The following is a 23,381-nucleotide window of genomic DNA, read 5'->3' on the forward strand; positions in this document are numbered from 1 at the left end:
AATTTGCTATACATAGACAAAACCAAAAGAATATTGAAGGAGTGCATTGCACAGCATAGGTCCTCTATTTAATGGACCCTGCAAAATACAGCACCCATTGATGAACTTAAAAAACAACCAATGGTGAGACACTTTGTTAAAACACAACATCAAATGTCGGTATTCAGATTTATGCCTATTACCCATTCCCCAAACTTAATAAAAGGGAGACTGGATATTTAACTTAAATACATTGAAACCCCATTGTCTTGACAAATAATTGAATTGGTCTTGTTTCTTATGAACTTACACATCTGAACATTGATTCTCCTTCAATGTACGCAAGTATTGGTTTCTCCTCATCTTTGATGCAGACAGTCTGGTTTGTGACCGGTCTAAAATTAGATTACAAATTGCAGTGGTTTGGTGCTTCATAAATTTGGATTGCAAATGACACCAGTTTGGTGCCTGTTTCTGGGTGGCATATTGTCTTATATCTGTCCTATGTTGGACACAGATCCTTTGACTAACTTAGACTGCTCATTAGTCCAGCTGAAGTGAATAAGCAGGAGGTTTATTTTATCTATGATGTATTTCTTCTTAACGATACTTGAAGATGAACTTGATTCGTGTTGGCTTATCAATTAGCTAATGCAGGCATAATGAACACTTGCTGACAGTACATTTTAAAGAACCCTCCTGGGTTGGGAAATAACTCACCTAAAATTATGATAGGGCTGTGTCTTTACCATGACCATGACATCTCCCCACATGGGGGGGCTTGAGAAATTGTTGGGTACTTGAAGTGCCTGGTATGTCTGCTATTTTGTTGTGCAAGGAATCCATATTCCCTCAGACAGTTTGTATGATGACTTGTATATCCTGCTCTAACTCCGAGAAATACATTCTTTAGTTATTATACACAATTCACCTGTTGCTACAGAGAAAATTGAAAAACCTCTCCAATCTATCTTTTTACCTGAGTGATTGAGCCACTGGTCTACATAATATCCTTACCCTTATATTTGGCCCAGATTAATAGCCAAACTGCCATGTCCTCTTGTACAAATTAGGGGTGTACCGAGTACCCGGAATTACCCGGTACCTGGCGTTACCCGGCACATTTCCAGCTACCCGGACATTACCCAGACTCGGCAACTGAGAAATGGATCCGGCGCCGGGTAATGTCAGACTAGCTGAAAATCGAATTACTTACCTTTCAGCCAGCGTGGGGCAGCAGGATTCTATAGCGGAGGTGGAGCGGAGGTGGGACTGGCGGGAGCGGAGATGGAGGGGAGGTGGGGCGAGCGGGAGTGGAGGTGGAGCGGGAGTGGAGGTGGAGCGGGAGCGGAGGTGGTGCGGAGGTGGGGCGGGCGGGAGCGGAGGTGGTGCAGAGGTAGGCCGGGAGGGAGCGGAGGTGGTGCGGAGGTGTGGCAGAGGTGGAGCGGAGGTGGTGCAGGCGGGAGCAGAGATGGTGCGGAGGTAGAGCAGAGGTGGAGCAGAAGAGGAGCGAGGTGGGGCGGGCGGGTAGCGGAAGAGAAGTGGAGGTGGAGCGGAGGTGGAGCAATGGGGCGGGCAGGAGCGGAGGTGGGGCGGGCAGGAGTGGAGGTGCGGAGGTGGGGCAGGTGGGAGCGGAGGAGGAGCGGATGCTCACTGTTGGGGTGGGTGTCCAATAGGAACGCTCCAGCTCCTGTCACATGGTTCCCTGGCAGTTCACACACACACACACACACTGCTTACCTGCTGCGGTGCTGTGTAAAGGATTACTGCTTTCCCCAGCCGGCTGAAGACACCTCCGATGCTGCCACCACCACAGGACCTCTGCTGCTTGTCCTAGATGTCACCAGGTAAGTGTCAAACCGGGTAGCCGGGTACCCGGCCGGGTAGAACCATTAATTTTGGCCGGGTACCCGTTTTTTTTTTTGGTTTTTTTAATCGCTACCTGGTACAACATTAGTACAAATATCTTCAGTTGCCTTATTTTGGGGGGATAACTGGGGTCTTCTCTGGTTTCTCAACAAGCACACATAGTTTTGGTATATACTGTACAAATAAGTCCTTAGGTTAAAGCAGGCTAAATCTCATAACACAGTTTAAGGCAAATTCATTGGAGACAAAGGCCCAGATTCACTAATCGGTGCTAAGATTAGCATGCTTCAGCTCCCATTCCTTTTAATGGTAGTTAAGATGTGCTAAAGCTTGGCACCCTTTACTGAATCTGGGACATAATTTGGTAAAAGTGCTTCTCACTATTTAATAAATCTGGGCATTCAGTTTACTGGGAAGGCATAGACAAAATGCATCTTTCAGAATACAACAAGGTTCCCAACTTCTACACATACCAAAGCTGGCGCTCAAGTGAAACCTCTTCATCCAAAGCCCAAAATATTTTACAATATAATAACACACCAACATACTGTAACATGTAGTACATACAGTACCATTTTCAATCATGACACACATTGCTCATCAAATGCTCAACAATAAATCTTGAGTGTAAATGCCTCTTCCACTTATGTCTGACCATCAGTTTTGCAAAATAATTTTTTTTAGTAGTATTTTTCACTAAACGGGGAACATCAAAATCATGATGTTCTCGAATTATTTACATCTTCTCAGAAGTCTACCAGGGGTTTCCAACAAGAATACAAAAGGTACAATAAAGTGACTACAGCAACTTAAGAACTCAAAATAGATCACTTTGATTTTAACTTTGTTTAAGTAAAGACAATTGCAGTACAATTAATGTATTGCTGACCCACAGTTATAAACCATGAGGCAACAGATTCAGAGCTTGATCGAATACTTCTTTTCTCTGACAAAGCATGTTAGGCAATAAATGACTAACCATCTTAACTAACATCGTTTGCGTTTCACTTACTACTTACAATTCAATGGCTGATAATACACTATCCTAACAGGTAGTCTTTATACTGAATGTGTCAACTTGAAATGACCTAAAGGATTCTGACAAATGACATAACGGACTACAGACGAGGTCAAGATTATTCATCAAGGATGTTTGCCTGCCAATAATCACAGCAACTGTTATTGATACAGTAAGTCAAAACTGTTGACATCAGTGTATCAGGGTCTCTGTGGTGTTCTAGCGGTTATGCTTTCGTTTCAGAAAATGATCAAATGTGGCACAAATCACTTATGTAAATTCAAAAGAAAATGTGCTGCTGATGCAAAATAAATTTAAAAACTATAATTATATTAAGACAAATAATACAAAGCATACAAAATAAAATGCAAAAAAAAAATAAAAGAAATGAAAAATACAAACATACAGACAGATTAACATTACTCAAGGAATGAGGCAAATGCATGACCCTTTGGGGTACATACTCCTTCATCAGAAACCTCCTAAAATTCTGGTCTCTGCAGTAGACTTAAATTTGGATCACTGGCCTGATTTACTGTAGTGTTTAATCATAGTCACAAAAATAGCATTGGTGGAAAGAAGTCATGTACCGTCGCTATTTCTGAAATAAGACCAGCAAATATAAATACCACTTATTGGCACATTCACTTGTCTCAGACAACTATGTAACCCAGGCTTCCCCCATTATCTCGTAGCATAGAATGCTTTCACTGCAGCCAGGGATTCTGGGAAATGACATGTTAATAAACATTCTTTGCTTCTTATCCATATCAACATGGACCACTATAAGCTTATGCCTGCCGCAATAGGCCTTGGCCATGTTCCTTGCTTGCTGGCGGAAGCGCGCTGACGCGTGCTCCCGCTCAGCACTGAGCCCCTACAGCCGCAATTAGAGCGGCTTTAGTAGGGGCTCACCTGCGCTTCCGCGCGCTTGCGGAAGCGCAGGTCTTAGGGGAATTTAAAATTCCCCCGCTTGCCGGCGAGACAGGCCGGTCACGTGAGCGGTTCGCCCAATGAGGGCGAACCAGCTCCGTGACGTCACTGGCTCGCCCCCGGCCAGTGACGCGCCTGCCCTCGGACCGCCCCCTGACAGTTGCTGAGAGAGCTTGCGGTAAGCAACCGCAAGGCCAGGGAAAGCACCCGCTTTCCCTGAGCCTCAGCGCGCCTCAGTACGCCAGCGGTAAGCGTGTCCGAGGCCTTACACAGTTTTATCAGTAAAGCCTAGGTTAAAGAAGTACATAGCCAGTAAACCTCCTCACAGACAACTCTTTCAACTTTTTGAGTCACATCAGTCTGAGAATGGTTACTGGCTATGCAATGTGAAGCTGGAAGTGGTTACAACCCAACACAAAATAAGTTACAGGGAGTAGAATAGTGACAAACACCCTCCATCGGATAGAGCAAATAAAAATACCACTCGATGAGTCATTTCATTTTATGCATGACATCCACAGAATCCCTGGCTGCAGTGGAAGCACAGTATGCTAAGAGATAATGGGGAAAGGCAGGGATGCAGACCTGTCTCAGACATCTGAATGTGCTCACGAGCTACATAGTTAAATAGGACATGAGGTTGAAAAAAGACATGCCCATCAAGATCAACCTATGTTAAATTTAGACAATATTAACTTATCCTATATTTGTATGTACAGTAAGTGGTATTTATATGTGATATGCACTGTACGGTGGAGGATTTTTGACACTTTTTTACTCCCCATAATTTATTTTGTGTCTGATAGCTGTTCTAATGGGTATTTTAGGCTCTAGATCAGTATGGATAAGCTTTAATATTTCCATGTGATGTGAGCTGTTATGCGGTACCTCTGGAGTACAGTACCTTGTCAGGCATGTCAAATACATTAACTGTAGACCTATAAATTCTCCCTTTTTCTCCAGGGTTTTTTTTATTTATTCTCAAAAATATCAAGCATTGCTAGGATGCGACTGTGCATCATTGTGTGGTAATTACAGCTATGGCTCCATAAAATACATGTTTTAAATGCTGAGTCCTTATAGTGTAGTCTGATTAGCTCCTCCTCCCTTTAGGCACATCATTAAGAAGGGTTCTTAAATTAAGAACAGCCGTTAATCCAACGCTAAATTGCACACTTGTACACTAATATAAGATGGGTGCAATTGTCGTGTGAGCGCCCATATTAAGTTAATTTAAATAAATTAGACTAGACAAGCTTCAGATCCATCCGTCAAGTCGTTAGGTTAACGATCACCACACAAACTATTGTTCACCTATTTTTTGTCAAATTATGGTTTCTAAAGTCTCAGTAGTAGCAAGCGGCAAATAGGAAACATAGCATATAGTAAAGAGTGTGACCTCCATTCATTTTCTCTGAAAAATAAAGCACCACATAAGGAATCGCTCATGTATTCAGGCCCCCAACACATCTCAGCGTCCCTGCCATCCATGCCTTTCTCAGAATTTCTACTTTGCATTCCTGCCTCAGAATTCTTGCCCTCCACCCTTTTGATGACATGCTATGAACCCATCCCAAAGCTGAACTCCTCTTGACACCATTCAAAAAAAAAATGCTTTCACTGTCCCAGACAGTCCTTTGGGGGCATGTTTACACTCCTGCTAGGACCTGCATACTGGTTATGCTGTGAAGTGACTGCAGGCTTATAACGCTTTGGCCAAAGGGTTTAACTAAATTACTCTTACTCATGAGAATACTAACATTGAAGTATTTAACTATGTATTTTGTCACATTGGATGTAGCATAGGGTATTTCTGTCTTTTGTTGTTTACATTTGGCCATGCTCAGAAGCACTACTTTTGAGAGAGATAGATACAGTATATAGATATATAGATATACTGTATGATGTGGTGGGTTCTGGGGTTAGAGCTTGCTGGGATTGTGTGTTTATTAATTTTAATTTTCAACTGGTATGAGTTGTTTTGAGGTTAGTGGCCCGTCCTCCCAGGGTTTAAGCTCACCCCACCCAACCCTTTTGTTTTAAGTACAGGTTTTTTCATGTACCTGTGCAGGACAGGTCTATTGAGACCATTCTCCCTCCACTCCAGAGTTAGGCGGCGCTTATAGTGTGCGCAACGGCGACGTGACAGATGACGTCACCCGCCGCCGTCACCAGTAGCGAAAGTTATACTTTAACTTTCAGCTATGGCACTGGCGACAGGGTGATTGATTGGTTCAGAGGCTGTCACATGTGGCGACAGCCTCTGAAAAATCTAATTTAACCCGCTACCAATTTTTCAGACGCGACGTCGCTCTGTCACCGTCACGCTTACTATAAGCTCTGACGACGGAGTCAATTATTTTGTTTTCGGCGACGTCGCATCACCGTCACTATAAGTGCAGCCTTAAATGAGAATTTTCACACGTAGTGTTAGGACCTGCTCACTGGTCATGCTGTGAAGTGGCTGCAGGCTAAACAGTAGAGTTCACTTTGTCTATGAACTTTCACCTGTTTGAGTAGAAGTCAGAATTTCAGCTGTTTTGTAAAACAATATTAATATGAAAAGAAAAGTCACAGTTGTTTGGTGTAATTTGTTATTAGACTTTTATTATTAGAACGCAAAAAACACTGTAACACACTTAGCACTGGATATCACCTACAAGATATTTGTTGTACTGTATTTTCAATTAAATACTTAATTTTCCCTAATGTTTCTAACTGTTTTTGTTAAAAGTAATTGTCGCAATATCATTTAAATTATTTTGCCATGCTCGTACACTGTACTGTACTCGACAATGACAATTTATGTACTGTACATTATATACATTTCTCTTCTGATTTTCAATTATACTAGGGAAATTGTTTTGTAAAGTTATTCAGGAATGTTTGTCCAATTCAATCACTTAAAATTAAATTGTTTAGAATTCCTGTCATAGACTAATGATTTAAAAAACAAACATTCTAGATAGAACCATTAAGAACAGCATATTTATAAAGCAATAGAAATGACCATTCATTATGTTAGATGCAAACAGAATTTTTTTTAGTGTCATATAACCTCACAAAATGCTGAGATAAAATTGCTTTACATATTACACAATTTTATAATATTATACAGCAAATGAAAAAAAAATCATTTGTGAGCACATTCACATCTCAGACAGATTTGTAAACCTGTTTTAACACCGTTATCACATAGCATAGAGTGCTTCCACTGCAGCAAGGGATTCTGGGAATTGACATGTAAATGCACAGTGTCACCTTTTACTTCAACCCCATTTTTACATGGACCCCTATAAAATTATGCCTGCTGCATTACACAGCTTTTCAGAATAACCTGGGTTAAAACACAGCAAGTAAACCTACTCATAGACCCTGTTTTTACCTTTTGGGTTTAACTAGTATACGGATGGTTATACTGCCTTTGCAAATTGAAGTTGGGATAGAATATATATAGTGTCCTGTAGGAGCTCAAATGCTATGTCCTTCATATCCATTCACGTATGCAAAGAGGAAACCATGCAGGGGAAATATAAAGATTAAAAGTATAATCCTAATGTACCAATGTCCATTGAGTTGACGCTTGAATCCCTAGACATATAGGTGAGGGTGTCATCCAATAACCTCTCCTTGGGAAATGCCAATAAGTAAAAAGGTACTCACTGTTAATCCCCTGCAGGTCCTCATGCGTGCCATCACATCCAGAGTCCAAGAATGTGAAGAGATATATTGCGTGGTGCACAGCAGCAGCAAGACACAGGTCATGTGGCCATAAAAATATTCTTTATTGTAACTGCATTAAAAAACGGTAGAGTACAACCCTCCAACGCGTTTCGTGCTATAGGCACTTTATCACTCCTTGATAAAGTGCCTATAGCATGAAACGCGTAGGAGGGTTGTACTCTACCATTTTTTAATGCAGTTACAATAAAGAATATTTTTATGGCCACATGACCTGTTTCTTGCTGCTGCTGTGTACCACGCAATATATCTCTTCACATTCTTGAAGTTGGGATAGGTTTCAATCAAACCTTAAATAAGTTATGGAGGCAAAAAAAGTGTCAAAAACCTTCCACTGTATAGTATACAGCAAATGAAAAAAATCAATTGTGAGCATATTCACGCTTTGGACAGGTCTGCAACCCTGCTTTTCATCGTTATCTCCTAGCATACAGTGTTCCACTGCAGCAATTGATTCTGGGAAATGACATGTAAATGAGCACACAGTGTCACCTTTTGCTTCAAATCCATTTTTATATGGACCAATATTATACAGTAACTTTCATCATCAAAAAGTATTTTGCTAGCAATAAACCCCCCCAAAATGTTCACTTTTATGTATAAAACTTTTTAAGAGAAATCTGCAAAAAATCTTGTTACTTTTTATCTTGTTTCATTATTTTCCATTGCTTATTTAGTTTTGGGAAATATTTCTTTAAAGTTGTTTTTAAGGTGCGATAATTGTGTGATTGCAGCTATCATTTATTATTACTTTTCCCAATAGAATGTTTACTTTCCTGAGAACCAAACACACCAAAAGTACATCATAGTTAAATCTGCTATGCAGTAGTGACTTTGCTTGTCATTGAGAGGTATGTTGATAGAGCCCTAAATAATACAGTACAACAAATTCAGTATTCTTCATCTGAAATCTTAATCTACAAAGAAGATAATCTTTTAAGATGTTTGATTGCAATATTGTAAAAGGTCAGCTAAAATCAATACTGATATTTAAAAGAGGCTTTATGTAGTTATCGTTGCAATACTGGTCTAAATGCAATGCATTTTGTTTAGAGGACACACAAAATCAAAATTTGTACGCTGAATATTTAGAATAAAAATGTTAAATAATATAGATTTTACATAGAAGTTTTCAGGCAGCTGATATTCCTGCTCATAAAATCTGCAATGTATTAATTATTCATTTGTTGTTTTTTAACTTTAGTGTGGGCTTTACTTGCATACTATTGATCAATGTATATCTACTTCTGCATAGCTCTTTAGTTGGGCATAGCTCCTCCACAGGGTAAATAGAAATACAGTAGCTTGAAAATTTCATTTGTTATGTAGTGCATCAGTTACATTTTGAATAGTGTGCATGCCAACAAACAACTTAAAAGGAGAAAATTTAGGAGGACTATTACATGTGCACATTAGTAATTATTTAGCATATATTGTTAAGCATTACACATTATAAACATTATAGCAACTAATAAACTAGCTTTATTTGTAGTGACAAATGAACATTAGTAACCACATGACCAGGGAGGCCGCCAAGCTGTTCCCCTCTCCCCCCGCCTTCTACCCACATGTAACGTACAAATAAAGACAGGAAACGGGAACTGGAGGTAAAATGGCCGTGGCTATTTATTTACCTAAGAGGGGTAAATGCCACTCCCTGCCTGAGTGCTCCTTTGACAGGAGGGGGAGGGGACGGTCAGCCGGCCCTCAAAACGCTGTCCTTGTGTCCCCTACATGAGTGGGCTTTCGAGGTCATGGATAACTGACCTTGCCCACTCGTACTCTCCCCGGGCTCAAACGGCCCAGCTCCCAGTCTGGCAAGAACAAGCACCTACCCCCCAAGAGCCGCCACCGACAGGCCTATTTAACCCCCTTAAACTAGGCCTGTACAGCCAACCCCACCAGAAACCTCTCCAAGCCATCCTGCAAACTGCTAAATAGGTCTATCCCGCTTGGCATGCCTAGCAGTGGGACCCATGCTCATCTACCTGTCTTGTCTGTCCTCAACACATTCCACTTGGGGATGCACCCCCTAAGCAAGTCACGCCCTGGTGCCTGAAGCGGCAGTTACTCAAAGCCCTTTTTCAGCCAAAACTTTATATCCAAAGTCCACCAGCCCCTACCGCCATGCCTCTGGTGGTCATGCTAAATCATATCAATGTACTTAAAAAAAAGGGGGGGGGGACCCTGAATGCGTGTGCCCAATTGGCAAATGTGCATGGAAAGACGTCTCTCAACGTCTTCTTCTCTAGTGTCCCCTTTCTGGATGATTGCGCAGTGCTTCCCTTTAACCTGGTAGAAGGGATAGGATCTCTATGAACTCTCCTAGCCAAAATACCTGCGCGCTTAGCCCGTTGGCAATACATATGTGCGCATCTGAAAAGGTCTCATCTGAAACTACCCTACCACCCGCTGATGATGAAGCAGCTGCAGTGCCGATGACCCTGGCCATGGCCCACTTGTTCCTTAGCGTGCTGCCCATTGCAAGCTGCCCGATCCCCCATCGACGCTAACCAAGCTGTAAACACACATATCCTGTCTCCCAACCAGCTCCTTTTTACCGCTACCGGCTTCTTACCCGCCCTCGGTGACCCCAGGGGAAGTGACCATGACAGTGAACTGGGCCGCGCCTCTTCCCTTGTTTGATCCGTGTTGAACCTTGCCGGAGTCCTCGCCCGACCCTGGGCGTCATCCGGAATGTACGCCGCCTACAAATGCTGTAGGGTCTCGTCTGCCCACGTGTCCTTTCATAGCCTGCGACCGCAGCAGACGGCCATCCTGGTTTTTTCCCACCTGCTGATTTGGTGTGCCGTGAAACCCTGCCTTGCGTCACAGTGGTCGGAGGCCAGCATCCAGCCTCCGGGGGCCGACCTGCAACCCGATCCGTCCCGCGTCACAGTAGCTGGAAACTGCCACTCCCCACGAGGGGCTGCCCTGCAAACCGTGACGCCCTGCCTTATGGCCCCAATGCCGCAGGCTGCCGCCCTGCGCGCAGCCCCTTACCATAACCAGGTACAATGTGCTGCCGTACCTTCCACGGCGTGGCCCCATCAACCACCCGCAGGGGCTGCCCTACTGCCTGTCTAGCGTGTTATGCTGCCAAGTGCGGCAGCTACCATGCCCATGACCCCGGCCGTGGCTGAAGAATTCAAAGACACCACGGTCAGGACGATGGCTGTCGGTACCGGGATGGGACCTACGGTGCCAATGACCATGGCCGTGGTTGAAGTTGGGTTAAGAGACACCGGGGTCAGGCTGGAGGCTGCCAGGATGGGATATGGTGCCGCCGTCCCCCCACCGATGTGCCCCCCCCATGCTGCCGCAACTCCTAACGCTGCACCTGCCTCCCCTGCGCCGAAGGTGACTGATGTCTGAGGCTCCAAAGCCTTCAGCATGCCTATAAATGCTGCCGTGAAATTTGCCTTCCCTGCTGCGCCATATGCTGTTGGACCCAGAGCCAGCGCTGGCCCTGGTGCTGCCTGCCTTACACCCACTGTGCCCCCTGGGATTTCCGCCCCTGTTAACTCGCCTGCAAGCCCGTGAAGTGCCCGGTCCTCCTGTGAAGCCAACCAGCTCTTAAATGCGCTTATCCTGTCACGCAACCGCCCCCTCTTTACCGCCGCAGGTTCCTTACCCATCCCAGGGGACAGTGAACTGGGTCGCACCTCGCCCGTTGCCGCATAGTCAAACCACGCCGTATTCCTTGCCAGCCGTACGGAATGCACACCGCTTGCAGATGCTGTAAGCGGCCGTGCTGCCCGCCAGCCTGGCCTTAAGTAGGCCCTCTGGGAACTCCTCCCCTGAGCAGGAGAGGGAGGTGTGGGGGCAGGTCAGCGAGGGGAAGGCCAGAACCCCGGTCATGAGGCCCCTCCGCCTATGGCTAGGGGGGCCGCTATCTTGTTGTAGTGAATACAGTAGATCACAAATGTTTGTGGAATCCATCAAGGGACAGCATTTGCTTAATAATTTTGTCCCCATCGGGAATTATAGTACACAGTCCTAAAGCAAAGATTGACATGCAAATGGTAGAACATATTTAAAGTCATTGCGATATATAGAAAGAAGATGCTAGCACGAGAAGATGTAGAAGCTTTTTGGAAAGTGCCCAATCAATTCAATGTAGATACTGTAGATATCTGTCCCATTGTTAAAGAGAATTAGATTATGCGGTTTAGAGATAGAGGCATGTTAAACATACAGTGATGTTATCTGTTAGCTAATTACTATAGCAAATACAAATATTGCTTGTGAGCACATTCACATGTCTCAGACAGGCCTGCAACCCTGCGCTTCCCCATTATCTCTTAGCATGCAATGCTTCCACTACAGCAAGACATTCTGGGAAGTGACATGCAAATGAGCACACAGTGTCATATTTTACTTTATGTCCATTTTAAAATATAAGCATATGCCTGCCGCATTACACAGCTTTTCAGCACAGCCTGAGTTAAAGATATTCTCAGCCAGTAAACCTACAGAACTCACAAACGGCAGCTTGGAGCCCCTCAGCGACGGGGCTCATGACCGCTGGGGCCAGGCTCCCTCCTCTTCTCACCTAACTCCCACCCCTTGCGGGTCCCCTCACCCCTTGCAGGGTCCCCTCACCTGTAGCGCTAGGAAGCGCAATGCCTCCCTGTCCTAGCTGGCCGGATACTGCTTCCCCTCCCTTCTGCACGCGCGCCCCTCCCCCTTCCCCCTGCTTTTCTTCCCACCATGCCTCGGGGGGGGGGGGGGGGCTTAGGGGATTTAAACTGGGGAGGGAGCGGGAAGGCAGTCAGGCACAGAAAAGAACTCCCACCCACCCGGCCTTTGGTGTGTTAAACGTGACATAGTTTAATTATATTGTGTATGCTGTATCTTTTTTTCCCCCTTTCAGAATGTGGATAAAAGAAAGACTTTGAGGTTGACATACCTGAGGGGGACATTTTTAAAGGCAGGTGTTGCCTTCGTCACGGCGGCTGTTGGGGGGGTGAGTGCACGGTAACCTTGCCAGCGGGGGCTCTATGGTGCAGATAACCCCTAAAGCCTTCGGGTGGCGAGCGAGTAGGCAGGGCTCATTTGTACGTGATTCCCTGAGCCCAGTATCGCTTAACAGCCGGGCCAACGGGCGCCCGGCTTGGTGGGTGTGCGGGCCATGGTTGGGGTGCCAATGGCCTTTACCCGGGGGGAGAGCACGCTGGCAGAGGTAGCACTCACCAAGGTTTATTATTATTTGTGTAAATAAAGCCGTGGCCTTGAACCTCCAGACCTTTGTCGTGTGTTTATTTATGTGTTTTTTTTTGGGGGGGGGGATCAGAGGGGGAGCTTCCTCGCAGGCTCCGAGGTCAAGCTGTTTCAACCTTTTGGGTCTCTTCAATTAGAGACTGGCTTTGTCAATGTGAAGTTGGAATAGGTTTCAATCACACATTAAATTAATTATTTTGGGTACAAAAGTATACAGTGTTCAGCAAATAAAAAAAAAGTTGTGTGTGCCGAGCATGCGCATTTTAAGTGAAACTTCTTTCTCTTGTGTCACTGTTTTGTCACAGAAATTGTATTTGTGATTGTAATGTTTTTAATTAAAATTCAAAACACAATTTCAGTGACAAAATGCTAAGAAGTTTGACTTGGAACGCATGTGCTCGGCACCCCGCCCCCACCTCTGTTTTAGCTATTTGCACTTCTATATTTATACTAACTGTGAATTATTTGTGTGTGTCTCTGTGTGTGTGTGTGTGTGTGTGTGGTCTCCGTGGTCTCTGTCTCCCAAGTGTGGCAGTGTGGCTGCTGCGAAAGCGCGCAGAGCCGGCATTTGATGTGCACGCGCAGAGCCGGTGTCTGCTGTGCATGTGTGCTGAGTCTGCGTCTGCTGTGCATTGGCGCCAAGCCGGAGGCTGCTGCGCATGTGCGCCAAGCGAGCAGCTGCTGAGCCGTGAAGGGCAGTATTGTGCATGCGTGGGACAATATAGGCTTCTACCTCGTCTTCTGCGCATGCCCTACCTTCAACCTCCGTGTGGCCTTGAATGTTGAGGAATGTGAATGCACGGGCGCGCAACCATCTAGCGTGACGTCACTTCCATCACGCTTTTTCGCTACAAGCCAATAGATTTTTCCCATCAAAACCCTGTAGGTGCCAGCAAAGAAGTTTCACTTCAAAATATCACTAGTGAGCACAATCATATCTCTCAGACAGGTCTGCAACCCTGCTTTTATCGAATTACTATATAAATAGCTAATTCTTGGGCTGGGATTTTTGGTAACGGTCATTAAATCGGAGATAATAAGTGGAGTTAGAAAAATATAATAACATGGTATTTTTGCCGATTTACCAATTGTATATGCACGACAGTGGTGCATTACTAACCTAAATTGCATATAGGTGTTTGATGATAATGGAGCAGATCCGCAATAGTTATATTAGCATATTATTTTATTATGTCTAGCTCTGAACTTTGACTACTATGGGTTCAATATGTAAAATGTTATAAAATGCTTATGCAATGTAATTTTTACTCCAGGTAGCCTTGTGTTATCTTCACTATGTATATAGTGGCATTATAGATATAGATAAAGATTAGATCACCAGTCTAATGATAAAAGTCAGCTGTATATTTTGGAGGTCTCCTAATATTTATGGGTACCAGCACGGATTGCTGTTGCAAAGAAAAAACTTGGCTACAAATGACAACTTCACGCTCTTGTAAAATGCTTATGAAACACGTATTTAGTTCACTATAAACCAGCAGATCTAAAGGCATTTTATTTCATTTTACTTTGTTATAATCTTTAGGTGTAAGCCTGCATGGAAAAACTTTGATTGATGTTTACTGGTAAGAGCCTGTTTATAAATAAAGCTGACCTATTTAAGTTTTGTTCCATATAATCTTACACAGAAAGATTATAAAAAAAAACTGTTGCATTTAGCTTGGCAAAGCTGTAATCGTGTTACATCTCACAATGTTGTACTATAAAGGTGGCAACATTTGTACACACAAACACACACACACACATATATATATATATATATATATATAATATTTATAGAAATATTTTATATATATATGTATTTTTGAGAGGTAAAGAGAGATGGTGAAAGTGAGAGGGAGAGAGGTGTAGAGAGATTGAAGCAGCAATCTCTTCTTATTCCGCTCTGATGCTCCCAGATCCACGCTTTTTGTTATGGGGACAGAGTGACCGTTTTTGCTCCGTATTACAAGAAAGGTTGAACTTATTTTTATTAAATAAAAGTTACTGTATAAGCAATATCCACATGAAATACACAAAAACAGATTTCTAGTTTTGATTGTTTCTCATAAATAATGTTTTTCCCCAAACTTAGACGCAAGCATATAGATATTTTCTGATAGAATATTTTTTGTGAGTGTATTTTTATATTTAATCATATGCCTTTATATGAAAACATATGTACATTAAAACTCTGTACTGTACATGAAATGTAAAGAAAACACATATAGGAAATGTGTTACTAAAGACTGCATAGGGAAATGTATAACTACATGTATTAAAAGTTGTGGTATATAGAGTCACATATGTATGTATGTATAAACACATGATCATATAAGTTGCCCATGTCTGAATAAGTTACATGAATTGTGTTTTAGCAATCTAAGCTTATCTACAGTATGCATTTGCAGACTGAAATGCACCTTACAATCTCATGAATATTTTGATTGTTGAGCAGTTCCACCTTAATCATATTCATGAGATTACAATTTTAATGACTTTTTTTTTTTTTTCAAAATTACAGTTTTTGCCGGGTTGTGCAATTGACTATAGCCGCTTGATAAATCACCTGACATATTTGCCGGCAAACAAAAACTGTGTTCCAGTTTTGCAAAGCTGGTAGAATGTGAAAAGAGCAATCTATAATGTGTTATTGAGGGAGAGCAAGCATGGACAACAAAAAACAACTCAGCCCAAAAGTTGCATTTGTTGTGGCACAGTTAGCTTTTTTGTTGCCAAAGATGCATAAGCACATTGCATAAACCCCCTCTCTTTGTCAAATAAGTGGTTAACTTTGAAACAAGCCGTGTTTTCCTAAATTGTTGATATATAAAGGATCCACTACAGACAAGTTATATTCTAGTGTGGAATGGGGTTAAATTGACTCGCTTGTATCAAAGGATATGTCCATGCTTACAGGGTTGATAGATTGTAATCTGCTACTGCATAATAATAATAATAATAATAATAATAATAATAATAATAATTATAATAAAAAAAATATTTAAGTTTAAAATCTAAATCAAGAAAGAAAGTGTTGCCCATGTGCGCTCACATCAGCTGGACTGACTTCTACAAAGTGTTTAAATAGAAGTAGTACAAATGAGTTATACCACTAGCATACAGTTGATTCAATAGTAATTGCAATTCCAACCACAATACATATGTATTACAGTGACAGGCAGGGTAACGTGCTTAAAAATGCATGGAGCAATAAATCCAAAAATAACTCCTGTGACTAATGCAAACATATGAACAAAGCAAATAGAGAAAAGGACATTGGGTGGCAGTAGTAGGGGGAAGGGGGTGGAAGGAGAAATCTTCTGTTGAGTTGTGATGCTCTGGAGGTAATGTGGTATTCTATGCAGCTCTATAAGAAGGTGATCCTGGCAACAGCAGATCACTCTTATTTCTAGATCTTAAAATCGAAGTCACATCTAAAACCCAGCTCAAACAACAATACAATCACACTGGTAAATAATAACTAGTAAAGGCAATTTCCCACTTACGATTTTGAGTCATCCCAAAGAACACAGTATGGTTTCAAAGTACCCTAAACAAAACAAAAAAACAACATTATTATTTGATGTCAAATATTTACAAACTAAATGTACAACTGATATATTACAATTATTAATTACAAGTTACAAAATAATAAAACAACATTTACTTTGTAAGTACAGTGTAAAATGTCATTTCAAACTTGCGTGGATTGTTCAAGCAATATTCGAGTGAGAATAATAGACAAAAAAGTCAATAATATTGGGAAGAGAAAAACGTATTTATAGGGACATACAAAGGAAATGTTAATAATGTAAACCTAACTGAATGTTTCCAAAACAAATATACCATTTACTTAAAAATGTTAATTTAGTGTGCTAAGTATATACTGTATGAGGCATAATTACCTTCTATAGTGTGGAAGTGGACAGTAATGCATTGCAAACATTGATACTATAAAGCCAATGTGCAACTTGGCATCCAGCAAGTGTGTGAAAGAAAGAGGGGTCTACGTATCAACATAGATAAAAGTGTGTTCTGATGCACTGCTCGTTTTATTTTTTTAGCAGAATTGTGGCATATGTAAAACCAGTTTGTTTAAACTTCAGCACTTCACATATGGCAGATTTTGGGAGAAAATAAGGGGGGCGGCGGGGGGAAGAATGACTCAGGTGCTAAATGGGATATACTGCATCTTATTATAACATGTGCACCTAGTAAATCCTCCCCAGCTCCTCCTGACACTCCCCAAGTCACAAGCTGCGAAATACTTTGATGCATAAGTTCAGGGATGAAACTGCCCCCCGGTAGTGCACCAAAATGGTCTTGATACATAGACCCCTGAGTCATCACAACCTCAGTCTCCTCACCCACCTCTGTATCCTACAAATGCCATTAAAGGACCAAATCAGTATTTATTTATGGAAGAGATATGCCATAGTGTTCAGGCATTGAAAAACTACAGTCTGTATTTTCTTAGACCAATAATAGTATATCCCTTGTACCACTATGCATTTTTAACTGGAATAGGTGCAAATCTAATTATATAGCAACAATTCCCTATTAATTTTAATATTTCATCTATTTTAAATGGCTATCAGCTGAAATCTTTCTCAGCAGCTTCTAATGGCAAACCCTCTGAAAGCCCATAAATTAATTGGTGTATATATTGGGAAAAATACTAATAAATGAGAAATCCACTTTAATAGAACAATCTAAAGGCGAAAGTACCAAGCCTATTACCATCAGAGTAATCCTATAAGACAAAAATTGCATGAAAACATAAGAGCATAAAAACACATTTTGATTAGTAAATTAAATGTTACTGACAGTTGGAAAATGATTTAAATCTTATCATTACAACTAGAGATGTGTAAATGTATCCCAATTTGGTTTGCATATATGTTTTATTAACTTGCCAAGGAATAATGACATTTGGGAAGGTTTGTACCTCAGTACATTACACTATTTTTGCTATTTCACTTCAAATATGTGTATATTTAAGCATATAGTATTTAAGATCTAGAGCCAGTTCAGCATTCATTCATAAGGAATCTGAGGGTTGAATTACATACACTGTAACAGGTGGTGTGGTGGTAGCCTGGCCTAGTGACCATGCACACACTGGTTATGGTGCTGTTGTCTTCAGCTATGGCACCTTGCCAGAGCCACTGTACTTATGTATTGCACTTACATACAGTTGTTATGCTCGGCCATAAGGACTCCTGAGTCCTGACCATCAGGTGTAGGTGAAAATAGTCTGGGCCTTGGTAGCCCAGCACTGCTGATTTCCAGAACAAAGAGGTTTAGGACTGTCAGGCAGCAGGACCATTGTTCTCACTGTCACTGTTAAAAGTTAGCCTTCATTATAATCGTCACTTGACTCAATAAGTCCTAATGTCACATGGAGTTAAGCCTATGCTAATGAGATAACTAGCGACCGTTATTTAGCTTTGTGGATACCTGTTAAACCCACTGAAAATAATGGACATTACCCATTAAGGTAACATCCCGTTTGTTGCCCAGATTTAACAAACTTCTGACAATCTAAAGAATTGTAAGCTGATTTTCTGAAGAGGATACTCTCTTCACCAGTATTTCACATTTTCAAAGTATTTTTTTGTGAATGCTGATGAGTTTGCACAATTTTGCACATGCTGAAAGTTCAATATTTTCCTATTTCACAAGCCTGTGCAAAGGTTTTGCACATCTCTAATTAACACTAATAAATGACATTATTCATATATATTATGTTATTATTTGTAATTTTCCTTTAAATATTTGCCATTTGCTTCCATCATTTTCAACAAGTTAGTGCCTAATTCAGTACACTATCTTCAAACTGTTTCCAATTGGCAGACTTGCTTCATTGTTTTATCTCACTGTGACTGAGCAAGGTTGAGTGACCAGATGGAACCATATAATCAGGGAAAAGATCAACTTTTTTTGGATGTGCAGCTCTAACTCCCTGCAGAACTCACTACAACTTCCTTATGGCTTCAATACCTAACATGCTGCTAAAATAAGTACTGTATAACATACTTATCTACCCCTGTGCCATCTGATCAACTAAAGTTAGCCTTGAAGAAACTATGCCTTTTATCAGCCATAAGGGATAATCAGACAAAAAAAAAGTAAAATCACACGATGCCCCAGGCAGTCTTTAGAAGTCAGCATGAATTGATTCACAACTAAAAAATATTGGTAAACTTCAACTAGAGGTGGAATTTACTAAGTACAGTATTCATGCCCAGATCATTTTTTATCCGGATCCAAACTAGACTTACTGTAGAAAAACTGTCAACAAAAACAGCAAACAACACTATTACATTAATCAAAGAGAAAAATCCCACTTAAAGTAATGTTTTTTTGTTTTTGTTTTATAAGTCTAGTTTTGTGTTTCTGCATCAGTATTTCCTCAGATTTGCAGCAGAAACCCATTAATAGACAACTACCCTAAAATGCTGGAGAAAGTTGTATTAATGTACTTGCATTACATAATGCAGTACCTTATGGTCGTCCAGTTTAAAGGTATATACAAAATATAATGAATTATGTGTCATATACATACCTTGCAGTAGGTATAGGGGTATAGGGGGCATGGCATATATTAGATGTTAATACACAAGCTTGTAGACTAAAATCCTGCATTGTCTCTGTCATGGGAGACCAATACTTTTAACACCTTTACCTTCCGGGATCAATTTCACTAGGCAATACAAGGTAGTGGAATAAAATGAGGTTTATTCAGGTAAAACCAGCAGGCATACAAAGTAACACAAAAACAGGGAAAAACACCACAACTGGGGCTTTTAGAGGAGACACTAACATCAACTAGGTGCAGGGAACCTGCTTCCGGAAGGCTTAGCCTGTTCGCTCCACGTCCAGGAAAATCACTGTACTATCTGCGGGATAGATACCTGGCTTACCCCACTGTCCGGGTCTTTGTTTGATAGTAGCACTTGGCCATGTCTCTAGAACTTGTCCTCAGCTTAGCTAGGCTTCTCTGGTACCGCAATGCCGAGTGTCTTGCTATTGCGAACAAACCACCTTTGAAAAGCCCGCCTCTGCTTCAACGGATCAAGCCTAGGAATAGTCTGGTACTCTGATCAGGCAGTCCCCTTACATAGACCTTGGGATCCTATGTCTAACATGGAACCAAGACTGGCAGCCACTCAGAGTACGTCTCGTAGTGCAACAGCCAGTCACAAGCTGGAGGCTCAGCTTGTTGCACCCATCAGAGGAGGGGGTGTACCGAGGGGGTCAGGTAGCTGTGAGCGGGAAATTCTAATTGGTCAGTGGGAACCGTGCCTGCGAGCAACGGCTTCCCCTTGCCAGATCCATACCTCTCGCTGGGTAGGCTCCACAGTGTCTAAAAACAAAAAGTCTAACCCCAAGGGGAGACTTGTCTCTGGACCTGGTTCTCTGCCCTTCCCCACTCAACCAGATGGCCTGACACCTTGCTACTGATCCACCACCTCTATGCAGGCATCCCAGCTAATCGAATTACAAGGGCTGCCTCCATAGAGATGAATACACATTTTAAAACACATTTCTCTTCTACAACTTGGGCTGGGGAATTTGAGTGGTAAAACTTGTCCTAGCAGCCAAGTTTTAAAACCAAGTCCTGAGAACTTGCTGGCTTGGCAATATTTAATAGGGAATCATAGCGTTATGAAAAATGCATACACATTCCCAAAAATCAAGCGTGATTCGCGGGTAAAATTATGGGACAACCGGTAACTTTGTCCTAAAACTTTTACAGATATTATAACCCTTTTTGCCCCCCAGTACCCACTATTAGGGTCCCGTTCCCGAAGTCCTAGTTTTCTAGCTATAATGCAAGACGTCAAAATACACACATTGTCCCTGGCTTACAGTTGCTGATAAGCTGCCGGGGAACCACGGTTTTAGGGGTAGATAGCAGGGCTTCACCTTTATATTGAAGGCTGGCTACCCCATACAGTACCTTTACAGTCTCCTTATACTAACTTTGCGATCTTAGTTGAATCACTTTTGTCTCCATGCCTCCACTTACTGTAGCTATCTGCAATTGGATAATAAAATATCCTTTCTACCCCAGATAGTTGCTGGACTGCCCTTGATTAAGCACTTTGAAAAAGAAAGGCCCTATATACAGTATTCCATATATGTATGACTTTTGACAACATGGTCACTGTGAGACTGGCACATCAAAACATTGAATATTATTTTTACAGATTAAACTAATAATCTCTCTCTCTCTCTCTCTCTCTCTCTCTCTCTCTCTCTCTCTCTCTCTCTCTCTCTCTCTCTCTCTCTCTCTCTCTCTCTCTCTCTCTCTCTCTCTCTCTCTCTCTCATAAACATAGATGGATATTGAGAATAGCAAAAAAATTGAGAACATTACTCTACAAACACTCCAGCCCAAAGGGTTAAATATTGATTTTGACCTAGCTTCTTTTTTGTAAATAATTATCCACAAGATACTCATAATCTTTTGCTCATATCCAGTTTTACCTATATGTAATTTTATGTGATTCATGTACATTTAATATGCTGCAAGGGTCATTTTAAAGTGCTTTTAAGTACTTTCATTTCAAGATGCTTCCTTAATAACCCCGCTGGTTATAATTACCAGGACATTAGGAACATGTTGCTTTCAAGTAGTCTCAGGTGGTCCCTCCATATAAGGGGTTAACCTGCGGCTATAAAAATGACACGGGATTGATGAGGCTCCACAATCCCCTGACGAAGTGACGTTCCCCGTCACGAAACGCGTAGGGAGGAGCCTAAGAAGCGTTGTCTCAGATACTCCAGCTGCCAGTCAATACTGAAGACGGTGACGTCATCCAACTACGCCGGATACACGCGAGGTACACGCGGTACCGGGAAGGACTCTCAGTGACTGAGGCGGCTGCTGTGTGTGCTTGGCCGGGCACTTCTTTATTGTTTTTAAACTCACCTTCACTTGTGAGTATTTTATTTGTGTTTTAGGAAAGGCGTCATTAAAGTTTGTTTGTGCTGCGCAATCCCCTGTCCCTCTTTGTTTCTTACCGGAGAAAAAGGTGCAGGATTCCTAAAAGACAAGATCGGAAGAGACAACTTTTCAAGACCCACGGAGGCTAAGGACACCACGAGGGGTTCGTGCCACACCAGAAGCTCCCGGGGCCAGGAAGGTTTAAAGCACAGTTTCTCTCCCCTGCATGCGATCTAGCTACTTCTAGTAAGTAGGCATTTTAGTGAACCCAGCATTCAGAAAATAATTGTCGTCTGTTTAAATATACTGCGCAATGTTTGTTCTTTCTGCTTAATATCTCACATATGCAGGATTAATTCCATCCAATGAGAAGCACTGGCTTCCACCTCTAGGAACTGTGAACTGAGTTCATTTCTCACCGACTACTCCAAGTCGTAGAAGTAGGACTATTAATCACATTATCCTTTCTATTTGGACTATAATCACACCAACTTATGCGCCAGGTTTTGTATCTATTTTTGTATTTTTTATTAGAACATGGTTAAAAAATAGGAGTACAGAGGACTTCCGGTGACGTCACCACGGATGGCTGACTAGGAGAGGAGCTCCCGTTACCCTCAGACGAAAAAGATCAGAATAAGCAATTTCCCCCAACCCAAACCCCCTAAATTCATCACCTGCCCCTGCCCCCAGCACTAGGGAGATGACGGGAAAAGGCCAGAAGAAAAACCAAAACTCGGTCACAAAGTTTTTCGCCCCGACGCCGCGACAAGCAGAGCTGAGCCCTGAAACCCAAGATGGCGCCAAGGAGGAGCCGGAGCACGCGGCACCCAGCAATCAGCATGTACAGCCCGACGCAGATCCACCTGTCCTCAATTAAGAGTTCTTCGACTCCCTGATCGCCAAAATGAGAAGAGGGGTGCAGGAGGACACGGAGAAGGCCCTGCAGAGCATTCGTGCCGAGGTTGGAGCCCTCACGGATAGAACAGATGAACTCGAGGCCAAAATGGAGTGAGCCACCAACGCCCAGGCCGAGACCAAGGAGGAAGTCTCCAGATGCGGCGAAGCAATCCAGGATCTCCAAAACACTCTAGAAGATCTCGAGAACCGGGAGAGGAGACAGAACATCCGCTTCAGAAGCATCCCAGAGGCAGTCTCCCACGAGGAACTACAAACCTACCTCCGCAGGCTGTTCCTACAGCTGGTGCCAGGCCTCTCCGACCACGAACTCCTCATGGATCGAGCCCACAGGGCCCTGGGCCCAAAACCAACAGACCCCAACCGACATAGGGATGTGGTGATAAGAATGCATGCATACTCCACTAAAGAACGTATCATGGAGGCCGCCAGGGGTCTGCGCAACATCAAGATGGATGGCGTGGACATACAACTATTTAACGATCTCTCCAGGGTCACAATGAATAGAAGGCGAGGGATGAAACCACTTACCAACTACCTACAAGACCAGGGTGTTAAGTACCGCTGGGGTTTCCCCTTTAAACTCGTGGTGCTCCGCAACGGGCGCCACTACACCATCTCAGCCCCTGAGGATGCGATGGATTTCCTCAAAGCACTGGGGATCCCCCCACCACAGAGAGACAACCTCCCCCCTCACAATGCCACAGGATCGGACCCCTCGGACACCCCTAGAGTGTCGGAG

The 23,381-nt window shown here is 42.6% G+C and overlaps 1 protein-coding gene across 13 annotated transcripts in view; it reads right to left on the reverse strand.

The window, feature by feature from the left end:
- ADGRB3 (adhesion G protein-coupled receptor B3) overlaps positions 1 to 23,381 on the reverse strand; it is an 892,370-nt gene that overhangs the window by 314,512 nt on the left and 554,477 nt on the right. For all 13 annotated transcript variants that reach the window (XM_075598089.1, XM_075598088.1, XM_075598086.1 and 10 more), the window contains one exon: positions 16,273 to 16,316. In XM_075598089.1, coding sequence (XP_075454204.1) covers positions 16,273 to 16,316 — 44 coding nt within the window. The remainder of the gene's footprint in view (positions 1 to 16,272; positions 16,317 to 23,381) is intronic.

This window comes from Ascaphus truei, chromosome 4 (genome assembly GCF_040206685.1).
Source record: "Ascaphus truei isolate aAscTru1 chromosome 4, aAscTru1.hap1, whole genome shotgun sequence".
Classification (NCBI taxonomy): domain Eukaryota; kingdom Metazoa; phylum Chordata; class Amphibia; order Anura; family Ascaphidae; genus Ascaphus; species Ascaphus truei.